This window comes from Hoplias malabaricus, chromosome 2, assembly GCF_029633855.1.
Source record: "Hoplias malabaricus isolate fHopMal1 chromosome 2, fHopMal1.hap1, whole genome shotgun sequence".
Taxonomy (NCBI): domain Eukaryota; kingdom Metazoa; phylum Chordata; class Actinopteri; order Characiformes; family Erythrinidae; genus Hoplias; species Hoplias malabaricus.
In genome coordinates this window covers 80986687-81013274 of record NC_089801.1, presented here as the reverse complement: position 1 = coordinate 81013274, position 26588 = coordinate 80986687, and the positions used below count along the sequence as shown (strand labels likewise).

Genomic DNA, 26588 nt, shown 5'->3' with positions numbered 1-26588 from the left:
AAAATATTTTGTTGCATGCAGAAATGTTATTTCATTTTATCTGCAGTCGTTCATTGATTTCATAAATGTAACACAGTATAGTTTGTTTATACATAGCACAAAGGCAAAAAAACCCGTTATGTGCAGTGTTATTTCATTTAAAATTTCAAAAGGGTTTTGTGGCTCCCATTGTTTTCTTTACTGTGTGAAATGGGTCCAAATGGCTCTTTGAGTGGTAAAGTTTGCCAACCCCTGCTCTACACTTATATGAAATTTATTCATTAATATGTATTAATATTCACAACTTTACACTGAAAATAGTGAACTTACATTTCTTTGGACTTGGATCAATTCGGATCTTCCCTGCATGTTCAACACTATAAGAAGAAACACATTTGTCTAAATTTTAAAAACCCACTATTGGTGATGATTTGTTACTTCAGTTTTTAAATATCTGTGTTGAATTAAATAATTCAGTATTCTGGGTTTTTTTTTATTTTTGATGATAATTTATTTGAAAATAAAATTCCAGAGCCTACTAAGAATCATCGAGTGCAAGGCAGGAAAACACCCTGAAGGGGACAACAGTCCTTCACAGGGCAACACACACTCACACATTCACTCACACCTATGGACCTATCGCCAATCCACTTACTAACATGTGTTTTTGGACCATGGGAGAAATCCAGAGTGCCCAGAGGAGACCCACATAGACACAGGGAGAACACACCAAACTCCTCATAGACAGTCACCCGGAGCGGGACTACAACCCACAACCTCAAAGCTGTTGGAGTTGTGTGACTGCGACAGCTGAAAGTTTGTAAATTTTGCTAATAAGCTTAATTTGCAATGGGGGTTAAATACTACTCATCACAAGTTTATTTATTTCACAGCAATGTTGTATCTCACAAAATGTTCAAATGTATGCTATGCAGCACTGTTGTGTTTGGTGTGTATTTTCTGTCTGTCTGACATTTAATTTCAATCTTTTTTTAGTGTTATGAATATTATCTTAATTAAATTTACAGTTTTATATGTTATAAAATTTTAATCAATGTCTCAGCCAGAAATATAAACAAAAGATTATTTTACTTCAGGAATTTTTAACAAGCACTTAAGTACAAAATTCAATGCCGGATAACAGCAGGTTAACAAGTCACTCTGACGTCCTGAGGTGCTACATGGAAGTGTCTAAAGAACTGGACACATGAAGTTCTACACAATTTTACCTACCTGAGTGTGTCCAATCTGCAACCTGAATCCTTCTTTTTTTCAAACAGCAATTTCACTCCTGTGGCTCCTAGGTGATTATAGGACAAATCCAGTTCTTTCAGGGGAAAGAGGTTTAAATTCAGAGCTGTATACAGAGAAGAACAGCCTTCCTCTGTGATCATACAACCAGACAATCTGCAGTCAGGAAAAACAAAGTATAGAAAGTTGCTAAATAGAAAAAATCTGCTATAAAATCAGCTTATATCAAATTGCATGAGAAAGTAAAAAGAAAAAGACTGAGGGCTCAAATCACTCTATATTTATCACTCATGTCCTCATTTACACTACACTGAATGTGCTGTGGATGGCACTGTGGTGCAGCAGGTAGTGAGGAGTGAGCAGGTAGTTTGGTGTGTTCCCCCCTTGTCCATGTCCGTTTCCTCCCATGTATCAAAAAACACACGTTGGTAGGTGGATTGGGAATTCGAAAGTGTCCATAGGTGTGAGTGAATGTGTGACTCTGTGTGTAGACTTCTGAAGGACTGGCGCCCTCTCCAGGGTGTGATCTCATCTTGTGTCTAGTGATTCTGGTAAGGCTCTGGACCCACCGCGACCCTGAACTAGATAAGGGCTACAGACAATGAATGGATGAGTCTTTTGAACAACTTATAATAAAACACTGACTATGAAGCCAAAATATCTTCCCAGTCATTTAAGTAATTAAAAAAAAGCTGACCTGAGTGTCTCCAGTTTACAGTGTGGACTCTCCAGTTCTTCACAGAGCTTCTCCACTCCTGAATCTTGCAGGTCATTGTTACTGAGATCCAGTTCTTTCAGGGAGGAATTCTTCAGCTGTAAAACTGACTTTAGGTTTATACATGTCTGTTCTCCAAGATTACACACAGCTAATCTGTATACAGACAATAAACAAATGAATGAGTATATAAAATATAATTTGGGTATAATAATAAAAAATTATTTATCCATCTATCTATACATTTTAAAAATAAATAAATTGATTCAGCAATACTGACTTAAGAGTCTCCAGTTTACACTGTGGACTTTTCAGTCCAGCACAGAGCAGTTTCGCGCCTTTATCTTTCAAGTCGTTGTTACTGAGGTCCAGGCTTTTCAGGCAAGAGTTTTCTGATTGAAGAACTAACCACACAGTTTCACAAGATTCTTCACTCAGTTTACACATCGAAAGTCTGTGAAAGCACAGTAAATACTATTGATTTCATACACAAAGGTCAATGTGAAATAATGTTTTGATTCAGTTGTATTAAATTTTATATAAAGTTTTAACATTTACCTGACTATCTCCAGTCTCTTCAGTCCACCAGAGAGCAAAAGCAGTCTTGAACCTTGAAGGTCACTGTAACTAAGGTTCAGTTCTTTCAGACAGGAAGCTGACTGTAGAGCTTCACTCAACATTTTAATTAACTTTTCTGAGAGATTATTTCCAGCTAATCTACAAAAGTGAAAGAAAACATAGTGAGAGTATGTTTTGATTTGATCTATTGTTGATACACTCTCAGACAAAAGGTACTGTAGAAGCACATTATTGTCACTAAAGGCACAAACAGTGTAAATGTACATTTAAAAGATACAGAAGTGGTGTTAAATATCCAGTTGTGTTCCCTAAAGGTGTATTACATTCTCTCCTCCAAACGGATAGGTGAATATATGTAATCTTTCATTATAGAACTGTGTAAAATTAAAGAATATAATATAAGTCCTGGAGAATAAATGGTGTGCATGAAAGCAGCACATATTTAAGATCTACAATTGATATAGAACATCAGAGAGAGTATTTACTTTAGGTTACCATAGCACTGATATATTTCAGTAAAATTTGTGAATTTCCTGTAATATGCCATACAGCACCATTTTCTCAAGCTTGCATTCACAGATGAAGTCTTTTTAAGATTGTCAAGCAAGATAATAACATTTTATTTAATAAGTATTTAATTAAAAAGCAAAAGGAATTGAAGTGGAATAAAGGAAAAAAAAATTTACAATGTATATTAATACATTCATTTTCAATGTCAAGCTTGATCACTTCTGACACTGAATGTATATTAATACATGCATTTTCACTGACAAGCTTGATCACTTTCAGGTCATTGTTACTAAGGTTCAATTCTTGATTTGATTATATAATTTTCTCCTGTGATGTTTTTTCACTATTCTCTGCATATATTATCTTCAGTGATAGGATCAATTAGAAAATTAACCATCATAAACAATTGCTGACACTGACGTAGTAGTGGATATGATAATGTGTGAGTGTGTGTGTGTTGTAGGTCTGGATGTTGCAGACATAGCTAGGCAAAGAATGTTTGTGTATTTAAAGTCAGTAAATTTTATGTACTTTAGCAACAGCAAAAATTACATGATGCTGATACTAACTTGAGTGTCTCCACTTCACACTGTTCACTCTTCAGTCCAGCAAAGACCTTCTCCAGTCCTGCATCCTGCATGTCATTGTAGCTGAGGTTAAGTTCTTTCAGGCTGTTTTCTGATTGCAGAACTGACCACAAAGCACCACAGAATTCTTCACTGAGTTTACACATAGTCAGTCTATAAGAGCACAATAAATACAATTGATCTTATATAGAAAGTTTGACAAGAAATAAAATGCTTTAATTTAGTTGTAAAAAAACTCTAAAATGTCAAATAATAGTTTATCAGTAACACTGACCTGAGTATCTCCAGTTTCTTCAGTCCAGCAGAACATTTCTCCATTCTTAAACCAGGCAGGTCACTGTAACTTACATCTAGTTCTTTCAGAGAGGAATTTTCTGCCTGTAGAGCAGCAGCTAATGTGTCGGTTAACTGTTTAGTGAACTTAAAACCAGCTATTCTACAAAAGTGGGGGGAAAAAAGTGAATCAGAAAGATTTATATTTGAACAGATGTGTTGTTTTTTTTTAACCATTGGGAGATTTAGAGATAAATTTGATTAATCCCTGTAATTTGCAGAATATTTGTAAAATAAAATCACAGTCTGTGGTGGTGCAAATAATAAGAGAAACAGATTAACTTTAAACATTATAAGTGACAAGTATGTGTCGCTTATAGGCTCAGATTTGTTTTAACACCCTGAAGTATCCAGTCAAGGGAGGGCAGTTACTCCAAATATATGGGACCTGTTTTACTATGTGTGACCAGATGCCTGCACTAATAATTGATAATTGATCATTTAAAGGTAAACACTTGCTGTTTACCCTTGTTAGTTGAGCATGTGGATCTGAAAAAGGAAACTTGAATATTCAGGGACTGGAACATACAAATGGAGCATGAACATCAACAGAGTACACCAGCATATATGAACTAATAGGGAAATATTCTGTTCCTGAAACCATATCAATATCACTGCTAATCAAACATTCATATAAGATCTGGCCTAAACCAGACGTGAGGTGGACAACAACAATATACACTCTGTAGTTATGCATCAAATGAATCATTAAGGTATGGCGGATATGTCATGAATGGTCCTGTTTAGTGCATTTCTGCCTTGTCTCTTGTTTCCCTTGTTTGTCATGTGCTTAGGAGCACATGGGTCTTTGTTTTGCTTTGTTCTTGTTCTCCTTCCTTGTATCTGCCTTAGCCCCACCTTGGTCCTTAGCTCTGCCTTCTCATCAGTGTCTGCACCTGTGTCTCCTTTGTGGTCCTGCCATCTTGTTTCCCCTCCCAGGTGTTCCTTTTCTGTTCTATAGTTTATAAACTCAGTCCTGAGTCTCAGTGTTTGTCTGCCATTTTACATTCCAGGTCCCTTTTGTTTTCATCAAGCGTTCTAGTTTTAGCTGTCCATGTTTAGCTTTAGCTTTCTGTGTTTAGGTTTAGCCTTAACTTTCAGTGTTTAGGTTTAGCTTTCTGGGTCTCTCTGTTTAGGTTTGTTCAGATCTGTGTGTAGTGTTTTTGTCATGAAGCTTGACATTCTGTTTAATAGTTGTTTATAGTTGGCTTATTCTTTGATTTGTTTCCTTCATGTCCTGATCATTTAGTAAAACATACCCTGCATTTACCTCTGTCTCTACAAGTACTTCTCGTGACAGTATATTAGTGATACAAGGCAGAATTATTTAATAAACTGGAAAATTGGTGTATGTGCACCTAAGCAATTCATTTTAATAACATTAAAAAAAAAGTTATTAGTAATACTGACCTGAGTATTTTCAGTCTTCTCAGACCATCAGAGAACTTCTCCAGTCCGGAATCCTGCAATTCACTATAACTAAGATCCAGTTCTTTCAAACATGAATTTTCTGACAGTAAAGCTTCACACAATGCTTCGATTATCTGTTCAGTGAGATTACAACCAGCTAATCTACAAAAATAGAAAAAAAAGAAAGTGTGTTTATTTTCCTGGATTTGTTCTTGTTAAAGACATTTGCCATCAACTGAACTAAGATTGTTTCAAGATTGATTTACTTAGTGACCATGTCATCTGGCATTTTATTTTCCACAACCTGCATTCACACATAAACCACTGAAAAATCACAATCCTTCCGGGAATCTCTGAAAGGATTTTATTACAATTCAAACCCCAATTAAAAAACAAAACAACAAAAAAATAACCAAACAAAAAAAATGTATTATAAATAAAGCGTGCAATGATTTGTATATCTCATAGACACATACTGTATTTACAGTATACAATATTAACTCATTTAAAACTTGATGGCCGCAACGCATCTAAAAAAGTTGGGTCATGACAGGTACATATCTACCACTGTAGTATCCCCTCTTCTTTTATTACCTGTCTGTAAACGTCTGGAAAATGGGAAGAAGAATGTCTGAATTTTTTTTTGATTGTGGAACCTTTGCCCATTTTTGCTTCAGAGGGATTCCGTGTCCCTCTTTTATACACAGTCATGTGACTCCTCCAGTTGTTTTCCATCAGTACCACTAACTTTTCCAGCCTTTCATTGCCGTTCCAACTATTTTAGATGAATTGCTCCCATCAAATTCTAAATGTTTTAATATTTTTATTAAGTTTATTTAAGTTTAGTATATTTAAGTTTCTCATTTTCAACATCTGATATGTTTTATGTTCTGTTTAGTTATGCAAATAATAGATTTTATTTACATAATTGTACACAATGTCAATTTTTGTTGTTGGAATTTTGATTTTAAATTAAAATTTAAAATTTGTGGTTTGAGCTGAAGATATGTACAGGGGTACATACTTACTGTGTACTATGTGGTCCAATAGTGTATTAACACAGATCAATTAATAATTTGTACATAATTAATAACACTTACCGAGCCTTCTTGCAATTTGTGGTAGCTGCAATGAGTCTCCTATAACCCTCTTCTGTTGTGTTGTATTTCATTAGATTCCATTCATTTCTCACATTCATGTGGCGAACTTTGTAGGCTATGGCTGAATATATTACAGGAGAAAGTGAACCTAGAGAGAATGAGCACATAGTTTACTGCAATTATCCCAAAGGTCATCAAAGAAAACGACATCAACAGTTTTTAATGTCTTTTAAAGTTTTTTAATGTTTGAACAGGTATGTCTAAATTTTTACATGACTTAATTAATATTTGACAAAAACCTTGACCATAATTAACACTCCTCACTTTTCTTAGTGCACCTGTGTGTTCCACTAATATAATATAATAAATTTTGAAATGACTTCATCAAATATCCAAAGATACATGTACACACCACATATATGTCAACACACTGGGAACACAAGCCAGAAGAAAGCCGTATCTGTCACTGAGTAAAAAATGTAGATATTAGAGTTTTCAAAACACTAACATGGAAATGCGGTTTAGTTTAGGACATGTTCAGTTTAGATATCATTGTGCGTGGTGTAAAACAGAAAGAAAGAAAGAAAGAAAGAAAGAAAGAAATTGCTATGAGTATTAATTAGCATCTGTAGCGTATCTGACTTCCTCATATATGTATGACTGTCCAGTGTTACATGCAAAGAAATAAACATACTGGGTCTGACTGAAAGCATTTGCTGCTTTATGAAATATTTTGGGGCTTTATGGGAAATGTAGTGCCTGTTATGAATTTGCGTGAGGTATGTTGTGTATGTTCTGATTTAGCTAGGATTCTGTGAAGCAATCAATACTGCACTCATTCTCTCTCTGTATCTGAATCAGAGCAGAGTTTGTCCATTATATTCACTGGTGACCACACATGTCCCATGACGATGATGGAAGGGAGACAGGGTTTATATCTGTCTGCCTTATCATGATTACTAAAAAAAAACATATATATATATATATATATATATGCTGGCGTGGCCTTCCCCTTTCTTTTACTGAAACACCATTGAAAATATGTGGGCTAATTACTAATTATAATTCTGATCTGAGAAACCTGGACTAATTTCTAATTTCTTGAGTTTTATTGACAGTGATTATTATTAAGAGGACATTTATAGAAATGGCCCAATTAAATTTACCTTTTAAAATATAAGTGGCAAATAGAGTTAATCCAAGAGAAATGTAGTTCAGAACATTATTCCAAGCATTAAATTCATCCTCTGAAATACAAAAAATATGAAAATATTTCAGTTAATACTCATATTCAGACACAGAATTTTCCCTCTTAGATTTTACAGCAAAAATCAATTAATTAAGAGCCACATGATGATCACTGTATTTCGACTAATATTTTGGATCTTTGAACCAGTCGTGAAGCTTACCTCGGATTTTAAGATGAACTGTTACGTCATCGTACCTAGATCTTGACTTAATTAAACAAATGTAAACTCCCTCATCAGAAGGTTGGACTGCTGAGAGTTTCAGAGAGGTGTTGCCAGTCTTCAGCCCTTCTTTAGATAAGCTTGTCCTCCCCTTGAAAACCTCAGCCTGCTCATCAAGTCTGTCTTTATAGTCTTTGTAGAGATGTACTGTAAGGGTCATCATTTCAAGTTTAAGCCATTCTACATTCATATCCACAGCACTGACTTTAGGTTGGAGAGAACAGGGTAGAACCACGTCTTCACCGTTGTCAACAATAAGAGGAGCAGCTGGACCAACAACCTTAAATCTTTCTGTAACTTTATATAAAACAAACTTTCAGGTCATTGTTTAAATATTCATCATCTGTAACATGTAAACAAAATGATAAGTCGGACAGTCCCCATTTTATTATTTGTGTATTTTGTGTTGATGTTTTCAGTGTCATCCAGTATTCTGTGTCACCTTGTCAGAAACACTGAGTAGTTTGCTAAGTGATCAAATACCTGATGTAGACTTCACAAAGGCAGTGAGAGTCAGCAGGGTCACACAAAGAAACATCCTCCCTGAAAAACAATCGTACACTTTTTATTTTTGGTTCATCAGAACATATTTCATCTGTCCATCAGACCTACCAAAACATCCCTAAAATGATTAAATAAACTCATCATTTAAAAGTACTTACACAAAGAAGGAAGTGTCCAATTGTAATGATATTGGAAAGAAAATGAAGGTTTCCAGGAATACTAAATTATTTTTTTATTGATATGGGCAGTATTTATTGAGCTACACATAGCTCAATGGGGTTAATGTGGCCTGGTGGTTAGGGAACTGGGTATGTAACCGAAAAGGTTTCTGGTTTGAGCCCTTGAGCAAGGCAGTGTGTGTGATCACTTTTAAAATTATATTTCAGTGCAATGTTTACAAGGTGTTTAAATGTACTTTGCTGTATTTGAGCTAATTGTTTCTGCACTACTTCCATGATGTTTCATGGAGTTGTTTGTGTTATGCATCAGTAAAGACACACTTTAACCTGGCTGTGTAGCCCAGGCATCTCATGTATAACATTGACTGTATTATAAGTAGAGGTCTGCGTGGACTGATATTTAATCCTGCTTTACATTATTTAATATAGATTGCTGCGCACAGTACAGTGCCTCACACAGCATGTCTACTGCCTCTGGTGGAAGCAAAAAGAAAGCAGACAATTACAAATAAATATCCAGTTTAGGCATAGTCCATTTATTATTATAAATATATATACAGCAAAATGTAACCAGTAATTATTAATAAAGAGGCATGTTTAATAACTGTAAATGGAGTAGCAGTAACCTCATATCAACTCCATCGTTACCTATGATCCAATGTCCGTTCTCTCAAACTCGGTAGAGAAGCTGGGTGTGTGTAGAGCACAGATAAAGATTCGAGTCTAAGACTCACTCTTGAGTCGCACTTAAGTCGCTCAACGAGTGACTTCAATCTCAACATGAGACCTGCCTTCAAGTGACTCTGACTCAACTTGGACTTGAGATTTGGGACTCGTGAAAAATCTTTGTGTAATGTAAATTTTTATTATTAATTTTTCTAATGTGGGGTGGCATAGTGGTGCAGCAGGTAGTATTTCAGTTGCTCTGGATAACTGTCTGTGAGGAGTGTGGTGTGTTTTCCCCCATGTCTGCGTGGGCTTCTTCCGAGTGCTCTGGTTTTCAGTCCAAAAATTCCCACGTTGGTAGGTGGATTGTCCGTAGGTGTGAGTGAATGTTTGAGTGTGTGTCACCCTGTAAAGGACTGGTGCCCCCTGCAGTGTGTTCCCACCTTGCACCTAGTGATTCCAGGTGGGACCCACCACAAGCCTGAACTGGATAAGCGCTTACAGACAATGAATGATTGAATGAATTTTCCTAATGTATATCTCTTTTATATTATATCTCGTTTATTTGATCACCTGCGTTCAGTTACCTTCCTGCTATGCACAACATAGCATTTGCATGCAGCAACATATATCAGCACTGACCATGGCAGCAATAAATTCACCATGGAGTTGAGCATTGTCCCATTACATTTGGTAAGAACAAGAAGCCAGGTTCAGATTTTAAGTGAAATATAAACCTGATATTTAAGTTCTAAGTTATTTTTTTCTTTTGCACCAACAGCCCGGTGATACATACAAATGATTTTTAGGATGTGGTCGCTAAATATAATCTAACCCCATTAACTAACCCACCTCCTTCAGCTTCGTTAGTGCCAGTGTGTTGAAGTCGTCAAAATACACAGTCAGCGGTTTATATCTGCTTTGAAACTATAATGATCCAAATAACAGGAGCTCTGCTGTGAACTCAGTTTGAAGTGTTTATCTGCAGCTACAGCAACTTACCCCCCAAAATATAGTGATAAACATCAGGGAGATATTCATCATTTTCACACCTCCGTGTTTTTGTCTTGGAAGAAAAACTAAACCTCAAGCAAGTCTATTTTAGCGCTGGTAACACACAGAGTAGTCAGTGGCTTTGTGCTGTTTATACACAGCATGCAAAGGTCACACAGCTGATATCACATATTAAAGATGGTTAATGAATTTGTGTTAAATCCAAAATGCTGAAACGGTAGTGTTTAATTATAAATATTTGGCATTCAACGTGCCATATAAGAATATTACACCTTCTCTTGACAAGTTCGTTTTTTTGATAAAAAAAATCATACTAATTATATTTCAGAAGCCAATTTTTGGAACTTTGCATATTCAGTATCTAATTTTTTTCAAAGAGACTTCCCTGTATAACTTCTACCACAAACTTCCATGTAGAAATCCTAGTGTTTTGTCTGGACAAACACAGCTGATATCACACATTAAAGAATCTTAATGAACTTACCGTGGTCTGAAACGCTGAAGTGTGGAACCTGACTCCTTCTACCTCAGTAACAGCCCCCTCGAGATTTATATTCACTTTCAGACGCCACCCCCAAACCACTTCCCACTCCCACACACTCACAGCTTACCCTTTTAAAAGTGAGAGATCCAGGAAGGCAGAGATTTTGACACTCCTGTTTTCGAAGTGAAACTGACAGGAACTAATAAGAAACAATACGTTAAGAAACATTTTACTTACTTATATTCATACTACAATGGCAAAAAGAAAACATTAAACAGTCACAAAATTGAAAGTTGCATATTTTTTATATTTAAATTCATCAAAAAAGTTTTTAATGTAAATTATCAATGATGGCCCTTAACAAGATGAACTTAGGGCAAAAAATTTGGCAAATTCTTCTGAAGTCGAGGTTAATAGTTGTGCACATAAAACATGATTATATCTCTTTATATGTCAGTGTAGGTTGTCAGCATGGTCAAAATGTGGGTTTTCTCAGGGGGCCATGTCAGCCAACAGCACACTTGGGTAAAGTGTAATTGCTCACTCTGGAGCTGGAGAACCTGCTAGGTCACCAGTGGGAGGTCACTGTGTCACCAGAGGGAGACACAGAGCTGGTCCTCATTAACTGTGCATAGTGACCTTAGGCATGTTTGTTAAATGTATTGAACCTCTATGAGCACTCATTTCTGGAGAGATAGAAAAATGGGTCCACAAATGTATTTCATGTTTGCTTTCTCCTAATCAATGAATTCAGGTGTTTCATCCAAATCCATCACTGCAGGTTTATACAACCCAGTACTTAGCTCTGTAGTCTGGTTTTAGAAACATTTAAGAAACAAAGTGTAATTGTAAAGGGCTCATGAATTTGAGCATGGTTCTGTAATAGGATTGGAGTTCTGGGTCCTTTTGTGTTTTGATTAAGGCCCATACAGTTTCAGGTAGAAGACACCATCAGGTAGAGGACTTTGAGTAAAGATGCTTTGATACCAAGTTTATTAGCACTTTTTGTTTAAACACGAAGTTCATTATGGACGATAGTCCATGACAATCACAGAAGTCCAATAACTCCCTTCCTGGTTCCCTGGGCATATATGCACACAAAAAGTTTTCCCCTGTGCCAGGTGAAGGTGTATTGAGGTGAGACACTTATTTACAGGGAGAAACTCTGACTGTACAGCCACCAACCAAGAACTTGTGAGAGTATCCACACATGCCCTATGCTTCTTATCTGGGGTGGAGTTTGGTTCTACAGCCCACACTGTGCTTGGAGGTGAGTCCAACTATAACTACATCTGCCATAACATTAAAATTACCCACAGCCATACAGGAGCATTTTGTTATTTAGAAAGTAGCACATTTTACATTATTTTTCAGTGCTCAAGACCTCCAAAGGACCACTAAAAAGCGGGCATGATTTGGTTTGTGCATCATTTTCAGGGCTGTAGTGTTTCTTTAATGGTGGTGGCATGACCGTGTATGTTGCACTGGTCAGAGTTGATCAGATGCAGCCACATTCTTCTGCAGCTACATCAGCCTATTTCCATAAACAGCAGTATACCATCAAGGAGATACTGATCAATTTCACACCTGAGTTTGACACTGAAGACAAGTTCAACCTCAAGCATGACTATATTAGAGTTGGTAAAACCCAGAGGCTTCAGTGGTTTTAAGCTATTAATATGCGACAGGAAAGACCTACACAGCTGGTATCACAATAAAGGTGATTATTGATCTTGATGTGTTCATTTCAGAATGCTCAGTGTGAAACATTTTCTATGCCATGCTGCTTGTGTCCTCATGTCTTTCAGCTCACCCTAAATCCAGTCCACTATTAGTTCATTTACACGTCTCTCTCTCTCTCATTAGTTTTGTTTACTGTTTTTCTGAGTCACGCTAATAATAATAGTTTTCTGCGTAATTTGTTCAAATCAAGAGGCTTTGCCTTTTGCCAGACTGCCATTGTAAATAAGAAGTTTTTCATTGTAAGTATTTGTTTAAAAAAAACATGTACAAATGTACAATATTAAGCATGCCAAATAGGCATAAGGCAAAGACAAAATTGGATGTTTTGTTTTTTATTGCAACAGGAACGATCTAAAGTAAAACAAACTTGAGTCGCCATTACACATTCACCATTGTAAACACGGAGAGACATGGTTGTTTTTTAAAATGACGGTGAGCTGAAACTAATGGCCCAGCAGCATAAAGCAATGATAACAGAGTCAACTTTAAACATGTAGAGTTCATCCACATTTTGTATTTCTTTCAGCTGGGTTAAAAAATATGGTCATATTTTACAATATGTACTTACTAAACAAGTAAGCCGCAATTAATCATTAAGTAATGACAGAAATGAACAAACATTATTTAAGTATTTTTATTTCCATCCTAAAAGAATGCTAGCTAATGCTAGACCTTCTTTATTATTTAGTAAGGCTTATTACTGTCTTAAGTAACAGGAATTATGTACTTGGTTGTAAACTCTAACCTAAAACACAATCAAAATAGACAAAACCCCACAGCTGATAAACTACAGCAGACTTCTTACATCCTCAGTGCTCTGTCTAGGGAGGTATGTTAGTTTTGCATGTGGTGTCACTGCCTCACACTTCAAGGATCCCAGGGCCTGGGTTCATTCCCCAGCTGCAGTTACAGTCTGTGATTAGTGGCGTGTGTTCTCCCTGTGTCTGTGTGGGTATCCTTCAGGTGCTGTTTCCCTTCCACAGCCCAAAAACACATGCTGCTAGGTGGACTGGTTGTATGAATATATAAGTGTGAGATACTGGATGAGTGGTTGGACAGAGATGTTCCCATGTTTTGGCCTCCACACATCACAACAAAACAAATATCTGATGCTCTGCTCTAAACAGAGGTTTAAAATGTTCATCTGCAGCTACATCAACTTACACACAAACACAGCAGGGAGATAATGATCATTTTCACACCTGCCCTCACACCTGCCTCTTTTTAAACTGTGCGTTTTTCCTGGAAGAGCAACTAAACCTCAAGTGTATTTTAGGGCCTATAACACACAGAGGTGTCAGTGGTTTTTTGGTGTGTACGGCCCTCAGGAGGGAGAACTCAGCAAGTGGTCAGCTGGAACACCTTTTTGGCAAATACTACTGAACTTGATAAAAATCACATTACTTTTGCCTTATTAATGTTGCATTCTCAACCTTTCTCAACCTTGCACTAGTGTGTTTTCACTCTCTTGGCCACCATAACTGTGCCTGTTTGCAACATTTGCATAGAGTGGAATTCATTGTTTGATGGAAGATTGATACCTTTCAAAAAAATGTGCTACAAGACATTTTTAAAGTTTAAAAGTTGTCACTGGAAAACTAGCCTAATATTAATAAAAATTAAAAACGCTAACATAATCATACATTACCCTGTTTAAGATAAAATGACCTTTATCATAAAACTTACAAAAATATAAAATCTGCAGCAGATTTCTGAAGTGCATTTACACACCAATTAGAAAATAAACATGGAATGTGTGAACTTTTATTAGAAAACTACACATATAAAGGAAATATTATTACTTTTATTATTATTTTTATTAAATTCTATAATTGGAAACTTCCCATGGGGTGAAGTTTAAACTAATCATAAGAACATGTGCAAACAGACAGGGTCAGATGTAAATGAATAACCATTTCTATTTCCTTCAGTTGAATCAATATAAAGCAAAGAAAGATAAACACATAATTGCAATGTTTATGTGGTTTGACAAACACAAACAAAGCAGACTCCCCTTCTCCATCGTCTCTAACCATCATCTTTAACCACTGACCCCAAGGTTGGTCAGAGGGGTCGACTAAGGCTAAAATTCTCAAAACAAGGTAAAATTCTATTTTCAATTTGTAAATGTATGTTTATTTATCAAATTTTTAATTTAATTATGGTATTATCTTAAGCTACAACTGAGGAGAAAGAAAGTCCAGACACAACATTACACTCTATCATTTCAAATACATTTCAAATTTTATAAGTCAAATATCAGATGAATCAAAATAATGAATAACATATTGATCACTTTATCTGAGGAGGTCATTTAACACTTAATAATAAAACAATGTACAACTGTGAGTTTAACTTGGTGAACATGTTCATCCAAAGGTTCCAGGCTTACATTAACACAAAATATTTTAAAACATCCTAAAATGTTCAGCAGTTAAAGCAAATATTTACATTTCAAAAGTAGATTAACTTATTATCCATCAATTAATCATTCATAATCATCCTATTTAATCACAATACCACTTAAACACATGATCAGCTTCTAGAAACAGCAGAGAGAGCAAAAGATAGATAGACAGAGAGAGAGAGAGAGAGAGAGAGAGAGATGGTTATAATGTTTTTGTCAGATCCTCAAAATGGCTGGTCTAGTGAAGAAGACTGAATACCGCCTAAACCCTGCACAGTACAGTGTAAGTGATTGACTGTCCTTGTTTTTATTAGTCTGTGCGGAGGCTCTAGAAGGACAGAGTGCCCTCCCCATGGTTCACTCTGTTAGAGCTGGTGGGAGGAAGAGAGATAATTTGTCCCAGTTTGATTTATATGCTACTGCAATATCAACCCTCCTCAACACTTCCGCATTCTCAACCCTTCCTTCACTGAAATCTCACCAGTGTGTATTCAGTTTACTCTGTGGACTCTGAACCCTGCTTTCCCAGTCCTGATTCCTGCAGGTCATTGTCGCTGAGCTTTAGTTCCTTTAAAGAATATTGAGCTGAATTTAAAATAAATTCCAGAGCCTCACAGGAAGATTTACTAAGTTCATACCCAGTGAGTCTGCAAAAGAAAAGTTGCAAAAGTTTTACTTAAACATTCACATTATTAATCATACCTATAAATAATAATTAAAACATTAATATTGTTCCTCTAGACATATGCAAAGTATGTTTTATGAATCTTGTCCCAAAATCTAATACATATCTGCAGCATTTCACACTGACTCAACTTTGCTGTCTCAAGGCTGTGTGACTTGCCAAAGCAACATAAACCAAAGCTCATATATGAGCAGTGGAGGTTGTGTGTGATCCACCTGCTGTTTTGTAATTTATCTTAATTTTAACATACACACAAATGTGTTAATTAAGAGGAACAGGGTTCAATTTCCAATGCTGTGTACTGTACTCTGTAATATAAACAAAACATGTTGAGTAGAATAGTATCATTAGAAGCCAAGGCTGTCAGTCACTTCATTCCTCTGTGTAACACTGATTTCTTAGCTGCAGTGGAGCTGTCAGGCAGCTATCTATTATTTATAATGTCTTATAATTGTTACATTTATGGGTTTTGACAGTCACGTCCTAGTGTTGTTTGTATTGACCTGCGTCAGACACTAGTGAAATTAACTTCTGATTAGAACCTTAACAGATGCAGCCTTTCCCATACATATGGTAATCCAGAAAAGATCTGAATTTTAACTGCATTCTTTTCTGTTTGTTGTTAAGTTTACGTTTCCAGGTGTTTCTCTAGTCTCTTTCTCTGCCTGTTCTTAGTATTTGTTTTATTGTTCTTTCTTTTCTTACACATTTCTGGTTATTCTTGTTTAAGTTCAAGGCACCTCCTCATCTTTTACAGCAAGAGTAAATGCATTATTCTACTGGAAGTTTGGACCACTGTTCTTTAGCCAAATGGTCCAGGACTCTGACATGAAGGTACCTTTGTTCAACTGCTTTTCTAAGATCGCTCCACAGGTTTTCTATGGCATTTAGATCTGTATACACCGGTGATCATTTTGGAACCCTCCATCTGGATTATTTTCAGATCTGTCTCCTACCATAACGTCCTATTTTAGTCATATGGTGATGACATTATTGGTCACTATCAGTGGTGGTATAGTCCAATTGTGTTCCCTAAAGGTACATTACATTCTCTTCTTCAGAAAAATAGGGGAATAGTTGTAATGTTTCATTATAAAACTGTGTAAAATAAAATGAACACAATTTAAACATCTACAATTAATATAGAATAAGGTACAATAAGATTCCCTGACCGTATATGATCAGTGTGGTATGTCAGTGTGTGGTGTTACTCATTTATTTACTTACATCAATTTTGAACACAGTGCTCTCACTGGTTTTGAAATTAAAAAAAGATCAGTGTGTGGATTCATTTTAATTTTTATTATTATAATTATTATATTTAGAAATATCATGTACACAAATCAGTTAGAAAACACTTTTAACGTTTAAATTCATTTCAGACACTGAAGATGATGCTTGAATTTTGTACCACATATTGAACTAATACCCAGAAATCTCACCTGAGTGTCTCCAGTTTACAGAGTGAACTCTTCAGTCCTTCACAGAGCTCCTTCACATCTGAGTCCTGCAGGTCATTGTTACTGAGGTCCAGTTCTTTCAGAGAAGAATTCTCCTGTAAAGCTGAACTCAGTTCAAATGTCTTTCCCCGAAGACTACACCCAGCTAGTCTATACAGAGAGAGTAAACAAATTACTTTCTAAGCCAAGAACAAAAGAAAAGAGATTATTTCTTTCTTTCATTATTTGGGTTAAATATCTAAAAAGTTAAAAAGTATCTATGATACTGGCCTCAGTGTCTCCAGTTTACAAAGTTTATTCCTCAGTCCTACACAGAGCTCCTTTACTTCTAAGTCCTGCAGGTCATTGTTACTAAGATCCAGGATTTTCAGACAGTTTTCTGATTGTAGGACTGACCACAAAATGTCACAGGACTCTTTTTTGATTTTACACATCTTAAGTCTGTAAAAGCAGAATCAACACACAGTGCACCTTACACAAAATCCATGACATGAAAAACAGAAAAACAGGGGGAACAGTGAGTTTCTCTATTCAAATTCATCAGTTTTTCTTGTGTCACTTTTATCCATGAACTGCACTAAGATATTGTAAAATACAGTCACCGATATATTTTCTCCAACTACTATATGCATTTAACCATTGCAACACAATCCTTCTGGGACTAAGAATTTCAGACTGCAAGAAATTAAAATGAACTTAATATCTGTGGCGTGAGCAGAAGAGGAATACATGAATTCAGAATTATAATGTAATATGTGGTTCGTTAATCATTCACTCATCAGTACTAATAAATGGAACACTCACTGAACTATTCTGCAGGCAAACATGTGTATCTCCTCCCCTCTTTTGTTGTTTTTCTTCAGATCCCTGCCATTATTTGGAGTCTGATTCTTTTTATTTTTCTTTCCTGAGAATAAATGTAATTTTAGAGAGAGATGAATGCAGCATTTATTGCTATCATCCAAAAATGTCAAGGTTTTTCATTCAATGTACTTTTAAATCAAAAGTAATTAAAATCATTTTAAAATTTACTTTTCATAAAAATTATGTTAGTTGTTTTTGTACTTGGCTGAAAAATCTTTCCTTGAAATCTGACTTCAGATATTTTTCCACTCAAATGAGAAGAGGTGATTTCTCAGCCAATAATTCTGAAAACATTTACCCTCTCTGTCTATATAGGTTTTTTTCTATGCTGTGACTATGATACAAGTGGTTATTAGTTGGTTGCTATGGTAACAATAGGTTGTTGCTATATCATATGTGGTTGCAAATATGCTGCTTGGCAGAACCTATGGTATCTTGCATGGTTACTAATGTGTTACTAGGCATTTGCTAAATAGCCATGGTATAGCAGGGGGTTGCCAAATTTTTGACAATAACTTGCTAGACAGTTGCTAATGTATACCAGGTAGTTGCTAAAGTGTGGCTAAGTGGTTGTGGTTACTAAAGTGTTGCTAGGCAGTTGCTATGGTATTCCAGGTACTTGCTAAAGTGTTAGCAACTTTACTAAGAACTTGGATTCAGTGGGGGATTACACTGAAAGAAATATTTTTTGTTACATTTTATAGTATTTTAGAATGTTTCACCTGATTAAACACATTTATTTTGTTAATATAATATTAGTGAATAAATACTATTGTGTACACATTCCATGCACTTATTAGTTTTGTCCCTCTTTTAAAATTTTGTTTCTAGGACAACGCAGGGTTCAGACATGCTGTCAACCATCTCTCGAGTGAAAACACTCCTCAAAGGCAAGGCAAGTGTGGCACTAGTGACGGAGAGGGAATTTTTTGAACATTTGATACAAAGCCATTAATTCAATGCCAAAAAATCTGATACTAGGACCAAATTAATAAAGGTTATAGAGCACACTTTCTACACATAACAAAATATGAAATAGTTAAAAAGCTTTTAAAAAAATCTTACTCTTTTTTAGGAAAAATAGTCCAATGCCTATAAGTGAGATCAGAGTAATTGTCCCAGGAGAAAAACAATCTGGAAAATAAAATATATTATAGAAATGCAAATTAAATGTATTATAGAAAGGTAAATTAAAGCAGCAGTATTCACGCAGTGATTTAACTTAACATTTTACGATAAGTTGAAATGAACTAGAGTTCCACATGTATGTTTTTTAGAACCACTTATTGTGTTTTAGGCTAATGTCTGTGACAGCAGAATCTGTGATGGAGCTTACCTTCAGTGTTAACTTTAACAGAAACATTTACATATGAATATCCAGAATTGACCTCGACACTACAGGTGAAATACCCATCATCAGAAACGAGGATTTCTGAGAGTTGAAGTGAGAAGTTGCCAAACTTCAACTCAGACTCAGCTTGCTCATCATTTCTGTCATCAGGTTCAGAACTGGTGCTGGGTCGGAGAGAACTAGACATATCTTCACCAACTTCTGTACCAACTCCTTTACAGGCAACTAAAATGACAACAATTAAAAATATATAACCGCATAAATATTACCTCATCTCATTGGATCAGATGTTACATCTGAAAGTTCTACCATGTTTTAGATGTTTTTATATGTTGTTTCATTTTGTTGATTTTTGCCCACGCATTTGAATCAATGTCATGAAGAACTCTAGGGCCAACTTGACTCGACTTGGATCAGCTTTGTTGCTTTTCTACTACCCAAATCTCGTCATGGAACTGGGTACTTTTTTAGTCCCTGCTCACGTCTGGTACGACTGTTACATTTAAACCTTGTTAAGCACTGATTGGCCAGAGAGACCTGTCAATCACCATGAAATGCAGACCTCCGGCACAAACTTGCCATCAGTAAAATCTCCAAGTTATAATCACAGTTGTTTTTATCCAACCCACTATGGCATCTAGTGAAATTGTCAGTGTCTTTCGAAGCAGTTCAAAGGCTTCTTGGATCAGTGGCTGATGAAAAACTCCAGTATGTCACAACAAGGAAAATAGCGCCTAATGTTACCACCACTATTTTTGTAGTTTTCAAAGCCCACACTTCCTATTAGAGATGGAGATTTACAACAAAACAGTGGTTACATACCTTGGGGAAGCTGCGCTAGTGTAAAAGTGACCAAGGAAAAGTGCACTGAGTCGTGCTGATTCGAGCCCATGCCATGCAGTGGGAAAGCACCAAGAGTGTAATGTTAAGTGATCCCATACCTGACACAGTGAGAGTCAGCAGAGTCACCCAGGGGAACATCCTTCCTGAAAGACAAGTTTAATACTTTTTATTTCTGCTTCATCAGGACAAAAACTCTGTAGACACCCTTTAAAACTAGTTAAAACATCTCCTTTTAATGTGGATCCATTGTAGTACACTGTAATACAGTTGTGTATGCACAGCTTACAGAATCACAGAAAGCACTTAGAGAAAACTGTACCCTGAAGATTTCTCTCTGGGTTCTTTCTGTCCCTCTTATTTCAACCAAATCCAAGGAAAGGCACTAGGACATACTAAAACTTTCTTGCAGATTTCATAGCGCAGTAGTGGAGCACAGGAACAGCACTTCTGATACTCACAACACTACAAAATGGCTGACATCCGAAATATAAAACACTAATTACTGTATCAGGTCTAAACCCACACATACCCATTGGTTTTTGATTAATAAAATCATTTATTTTCTTATGTTGTGTATGTGGTTCTTGGTGCCAGAACTAGGACTGAACTAGAAAATATTAGCAGTTACCTGATTCTGAGGTGGATCTTCGGTCTCTCAGAGGGTCAAAGATCAGCTTGGTCTTTATAAGGGAATCTAGTCCTACCACAGAGAACAGAAATAATTTATTGTTTTTATACTGAAACTTCCCACACAAGACCATAGTGTCACTTTTCACACCTCTACACACACCCTGCCAAAACACACACACACACACACACACACATTGTAGGACCTACAGTACATTATTAGTACGAATATCTGTTGGCCTTTCCATCACTGGGAATGATCCAAAGAAACTTTTTTAAAAAATCAGACATAAGGAAAAAAGTAATAAAATAAAATAATAACAGAAAAAAAAAAATTAAAAAAAAAAAAAAAAAAAAATATATATATATATATATATATATATATATATATATATATATATATATATATATATAAAGATGTTTTTCACATTTCTTCAGTGGGGTGGAGATTGTTGGGCCTTTGCATATGGCCTTTGCATATGAACGTATACATTTGGATAGGGGTTTATTTCCTGAGGTGATGATAAAGTCCAAGATTGGGAACATGAGCTCATTTTCTGTTAGAGGTTGAGTATCAAACTGATTTAAGCTGTAGGTATTCAAGGTACAGGTTACTCCATGTGCTATACGACAGATTTAGATGAGAAGATGATACAAAATTAGTGTTCTACAAGATGGGCTTGAAATGTGTTACTCCCTTTTCAGTCCTGTTTTGATGACTTACATTCACATTTTTAGTTCAAGCAAAATTTCAAATTCTAATCCTGGGTGAAAGCAATTTTGAGAGAAAGTTTTTTTTATTTATTGTTTTTTTTTTTGATAAGATAGTATTCTCATTAGATAAATCATATATACATTTTAAGGCCATGGGAAGCTTCTTTAAACCATAAGAGACAAAGCACATTATTGATCTACTGTTTTATGTTTTTTTTTTCTTCCTAGAATAAAATTGTGCCGTTGTTTATATTGGCCCTCAGGAGGTAGAACTCAGGTCAACTAAAACATCTTCTCAACTTGATTAAAAATAACTATATAAAAGATCACTGTTACACCTGTGCATTTTCAGCATGCTCAAAATTTGAGTTTGTGTCAGGAAGCCATCTCAGTGAACAAGCCACTGTGGGACAGTGTAATTGCTCACACTAGAGCTGGACAACACGCTAGGTCACCCCCCGCCACCAGAGGGAGACACACACCTACCATCTTGTGAGATTATACACGGAAATCAAGAATCAGTATCAACTGTGTCTTAAAATAGTGAAACTCACTTACGGGACACCTGCTATTGCGTTGTTAATGTTGCATTCTCAACTTTTCTCTGCTTTCCAAATGCTGTTGTGTGTTTGACTCTCCCTAGCTGTGCTAGTTTGCAATATTTGTGTAGAATTAACTGTTTGATGTAAGAAATGTGCTACATGCTGCTTTTTTACAGTTTAAATGTACAGTTCTTCAATGGGAAACTCTATATTAATGAACAATGAAAAATAAATCTAACTTAAAAATACATTAACCTCTCCAATAACAAATAGTTTTTATTATCTATAGAAAGATACAACAAAGAAAATTATACAAACTAGAAATTAAACAGTTGTGAAAAATATAAAATAAAAGGGGATGGATGATGGCAGGATTAAGGTCTATAGGTCAATATTATAATATAAAAATACAAATGGTAGACGTTTGTAAAACACTAATCCTAGCTATTTGAAAAAGAATTATAATAATTTTTAAAATTATGATTGAATTAGTATTATTAGTTTCTCTTATGATAATCAATTCTACTTAAGTTGATGAGCTGCTGCAGATGGTCTACAGTTAGTAACTGGACACAGCCTGCTTGTGTGTTTCCTCTGTGTCAAGGACGTGTGTGTTAGAAATTAGAGTTTTGCCCCCTGCTGGAGAGGGGGGTCAATCACAGCTTGAAAAACAGCGCTGGGATTTTATCAATACAAAGCTGTGTTATTTTATATGTGACGCGTGAATATTGGTCTAGAAATTCAATTAGGTTTGTATTTTTATTTGTAGAGCACTTTTACAACATGAAGCAGAATGCCAGGTCCACATAAGGAAATTAAGATACTGATTCTGTATGCTAAAATCCCATAATCATACAATGTTTCTTCACTACTTTAAAAACATTCTTGTTCATTCAACACAGTTTGCAGTTCTGCTGCACTCATTTAGCAAAGCCCTGCCCACAACTTTGAGCACACTATTCACATTTGTCTCATTTCCCTAATCATTGGCATCACCAATCAAAACTCTGTATGCCAATAAACTAAACCTCGTGATAAAATAAACCTCGTCCCACATGTGAAAACACAATTCATAATTATTTACTCACTTCTACTAACCACCTGGAGCATTTAAACACACTGTTACAAAAATGTATTTGTGCCAGCTTCAATAAAACTTCTAAACTTTAACAACTAGAGGTTTGTGCAATACTAAAGGAAAGTGCAATATAAAAATGTCACAAGTTGTGGTTTTATTTGATTATTGTATATGAGACTGCATGTGTGGGTTGTAAATGATGCAGCAAATGTAGCTATGTGAAATCCAAGAAACATTTCTCCCATGGGGACAGTAAAGTATTAAGATAAGAAATATCTTATTTCTTATCTTAATGCGTGTTATGTGATTACTGATTTTACAGTAAGCACTGTATTTTCTTCAGAGAATTCTTGAGTTTGATTCAAGTCCCCACTCTATGGAATATTTTCATGTAGAAGAGGTTGGCTTCAGTCTCACCAAAAGGCATCGCAGAGTGTCACACATATCGAGTCTCCCCACCTCTCTATGAATCCTCAAGAGAGAGTGGACTCCACTTCCCGTGATTCTACACTGTCCCAAGTTCCTGTCACATGCTCGCGGTCAGCCAGTCAGGAGTGGCATCCCCGTTCATCATTCCCTGAGTTCTGATCTGTTTCACCTGCTTCCCTCATTTAGTGTGTATATGTAGGATGGGGTGTTAGTTGCTCATTGCGAAGTATTGCCTTTGGTTGCGTTAGGGTATACTGAACTCTAATCACCGTGTTTCTATAGTGTTTGTATTTGTACCGAGTTTTCCGTTGGCTTCTGGGTTATGCTATTTAGACAGGTTTTCCTGTCCTCAGTTCTCCTGTGTTTTGTGCGCTGCCTCGTCAAGAATCATCCCCTTGTCAATAAAGGGGATGATTCATCTGCAAGCGCCTGCCACGTTCCTGTTTCGTTACACAGAGGAAGAAACAGGGCAACAAGAAAAAGGGAAATAGTGGTGGCCCCTGGGCAAAGAGGGGGTGTAAGAGACAGTCCCTGCTGCAATCAGTGTACGAGATGCTGTCTGACATTGTGTGTGGGGGGTTGTTTGATTGTTTTATTTATTTATTTTATTAATGTATTTATTTATTTATTTATTTAATAGTTAATATTATTTGCTTTGTGTTTTTATGTAAGTAAACGCTAAACATGCATTTGCACACTGTACTAAAGCAATATTGATTCATTTTTACACCAGAATTTTTTTTTCTGTAGCACTGATTATTTTGTGACTCATCGTAATTTATGAGTAACTTTCTGAGCATTTACACTGATGTAAATAAATGGCTTTTTTGGGGGCTGTCTTTGAGTTCTATTTATTTTGAAAAAGTGTGTTTTGTGTTTTATAGCACACAATATAATTCTGTGGGTTGTGTGCATACAAACCTGCTGTGTGTGTGATGCTGTGTGGAGTGTTTAGTTTTGAGCTGTGTGTAGAGTTTTTTCAGTCACAAGTCAGTTTTTCTCTGCTGATATAACGTTTAGAGACTAGTGTGTATGGATAAGAGCTTTGAGTTTTTAGTCTGTGTGAACTGTGTTTAATGTTAAAAATGTGTATCCACATGAGAAAAACTGTAATTTCAGTCTTACATCTCGCTATCATTCACAATATAATGTACAATGTGAAAGGCTGAATCACCAACTCATGACTGCTCAGTTAATTTAACATGAAACGATGTTGAATGAGCTGAGAGAGAAGGTTCATACTTCTAGAAAACCAGAATATGAATAAAGAGTTAAGTGAATCTACTGCAAGGTCCATCATCATCATTACATTGTGAGGAAACTGAAATGTGAGTAAATCAGGTTCTCATAGCTGCTGAATCAGACATTAAAATATCTGATCTATAATCTGTCAACTCCAAAATATGTTTGTTTTTTCAAACATGGAAAAATATCAGGCTTTAACTTACTGTTTCAAATACAATGTCGGAATTAGTTCTTACCAATATTCAGCTTCTGATTTGCAGGAAGACATCCTGGTGTTTGTAATTAATGCACTATATGTTTTTTCAAGTCATTGGACTTGTTTATGGGATTGTGTGACTGACATTGTTGTGAAAGCGTGAAGGATATGGAACAGATAAAGGCCAGCTTGTTCAGTGGCCTTTAGTCATAATTGCTTTGCAAACAGTTCAGTGAATAAAGATAAGCTCTCTCCACTGAGGAGGACTTACCTTCACTAATAATCAGTATAGTTTTTTCAGCAATAATTTAAAAATTATTTTTGATTGTCAATCTGAAAACAGATTTCTACAAAGTAAAGTCAATTTAAAAAAAATGTATGTCAAATAAGCGATTACATAAATATTTATCTACTTTGGCCACAGTCACAGCACTGAGTGTGTGTGGATTGTTCTCAGTCAGGCTTGCACATAGATAGACAGATATATAGATAGATAGATAGATACTTCATTGATCCAAAAAGGAAATTTAGCAAACATCTGGACATTACAAATTTACTCCATTTCTCTTTGCAAAACTGCTCAAGCTCTGTAAGGTTGGAAATCAAGCATGAACAGCCTTTTTCAATTCCAGCCACAAACTCTATTTGATTGGAAATGTTCCACATGTTTAAGGCATAGGGAGGCACCTGTGCAGCGAATGAATTAGATACTGTGTGACTTGGACTTTACCCAGGGTTTCTACGAGGGTGCTGTCAGTATAAAGTCCAGGTAAAGACAAGAAAGGGGACTGAATCAGTGTTGACGTGGTGGACTGATTTCTTGATGCAGTTGTACCTGACTCTGAGGATCCAGGTAAAGAATCAGGTAAATCGGTTCACATATTTCTGATGAGTGACATTACATGTGTCACTTTACATTACATTACATGTGTTTGTGTTCGATTTCAGTGGATTTTAGTGTTCAGGGATGTGAAATGTGTGATGCGTTATTGAAATATCTGTGTAAGACCTTGAATCTTTTTTTTATGTTTTCTCATTTTCTTTATTACCTTAAAATTTCTGGACAATCAGTCCAGTAAAACACATGTTTACTCCACAGTCTTCAGTGTAACATGATTAAAAAGTGTTCTGACTAGCTTCTGTGTTTCTGGTTAAATCCCATTTAGAGAAATCAGATGAAGCCAGAGAATAGTCCCTCTGAACTTTAAAAGTAAAGTTGTGTGTGCGTGTGTGTCTTGTAATAAATACAGTAAATACGGTTCAGCTTGCTTATGTATTCATTCAGTTTTGTAACTTGTGCACATATCTGAATCTGCTTCCGCCTGGTATCTGTTATGTTATGTTACAAACCCAAAATTCAGAGCAAAGAAGATCCAGTGAACAAAGTGAATATGAAGGAGAAGTGAGGTTTTCTGTGTTAGACGTGCTGAAATGACATTTAACTGTAACTTCCATCACTGTTCCTACTGTTCAGAGTGTATTAGTCTGATAGTTATTAATATAGGTTACCAGTAAATATTGTAAACACCAGTTGTTAAAGTTAAAAAAGTCAAAGACACCCAGTGTCTCACAAATGTCCTCACTGAAAAGTTTGAAAACTTCTTTCTTTAATTTCCTCCTATTG

At 35.8% G+C, this 26588-nt stretch overlaps 1 protein-coding gene across 1 annotated transcript in view; it reads right to left on the bottom strand.

The window, feature by feature from the left end:
- Positions 1 to 26588, bottom strand: part of LOC136678518 (NLR family CARD domain-containing protein 3-like) — a 140775-nt gene that overhangs the window by 1402 nt on the left and 112785 nt on the right. The window contains exons 8-12 of the mRNA XM_066656566.1: positions 3604 to 3774; positions 2504 to 2662; positions 1928 to 2101; positions 1213 to 1386; positions 310 to 356 (exon numbers count right to left, since the gene is read on the bottom strand). Coding sequence (XP_066512663.1) covers positions 310 to 356; positions 1213 to 1386; positions 1928 to 2101; positions 2504 to 2662; positions 3604 to 3774 — 725 coding nt within the window. The remainder of the gene's footprint in view (positions 1 to 309; positions 357 to 1212; positions 1387 to 1927; positions 2102 to 2503; positions 2663 to 3603; positions 3775 to 26588) is intronic.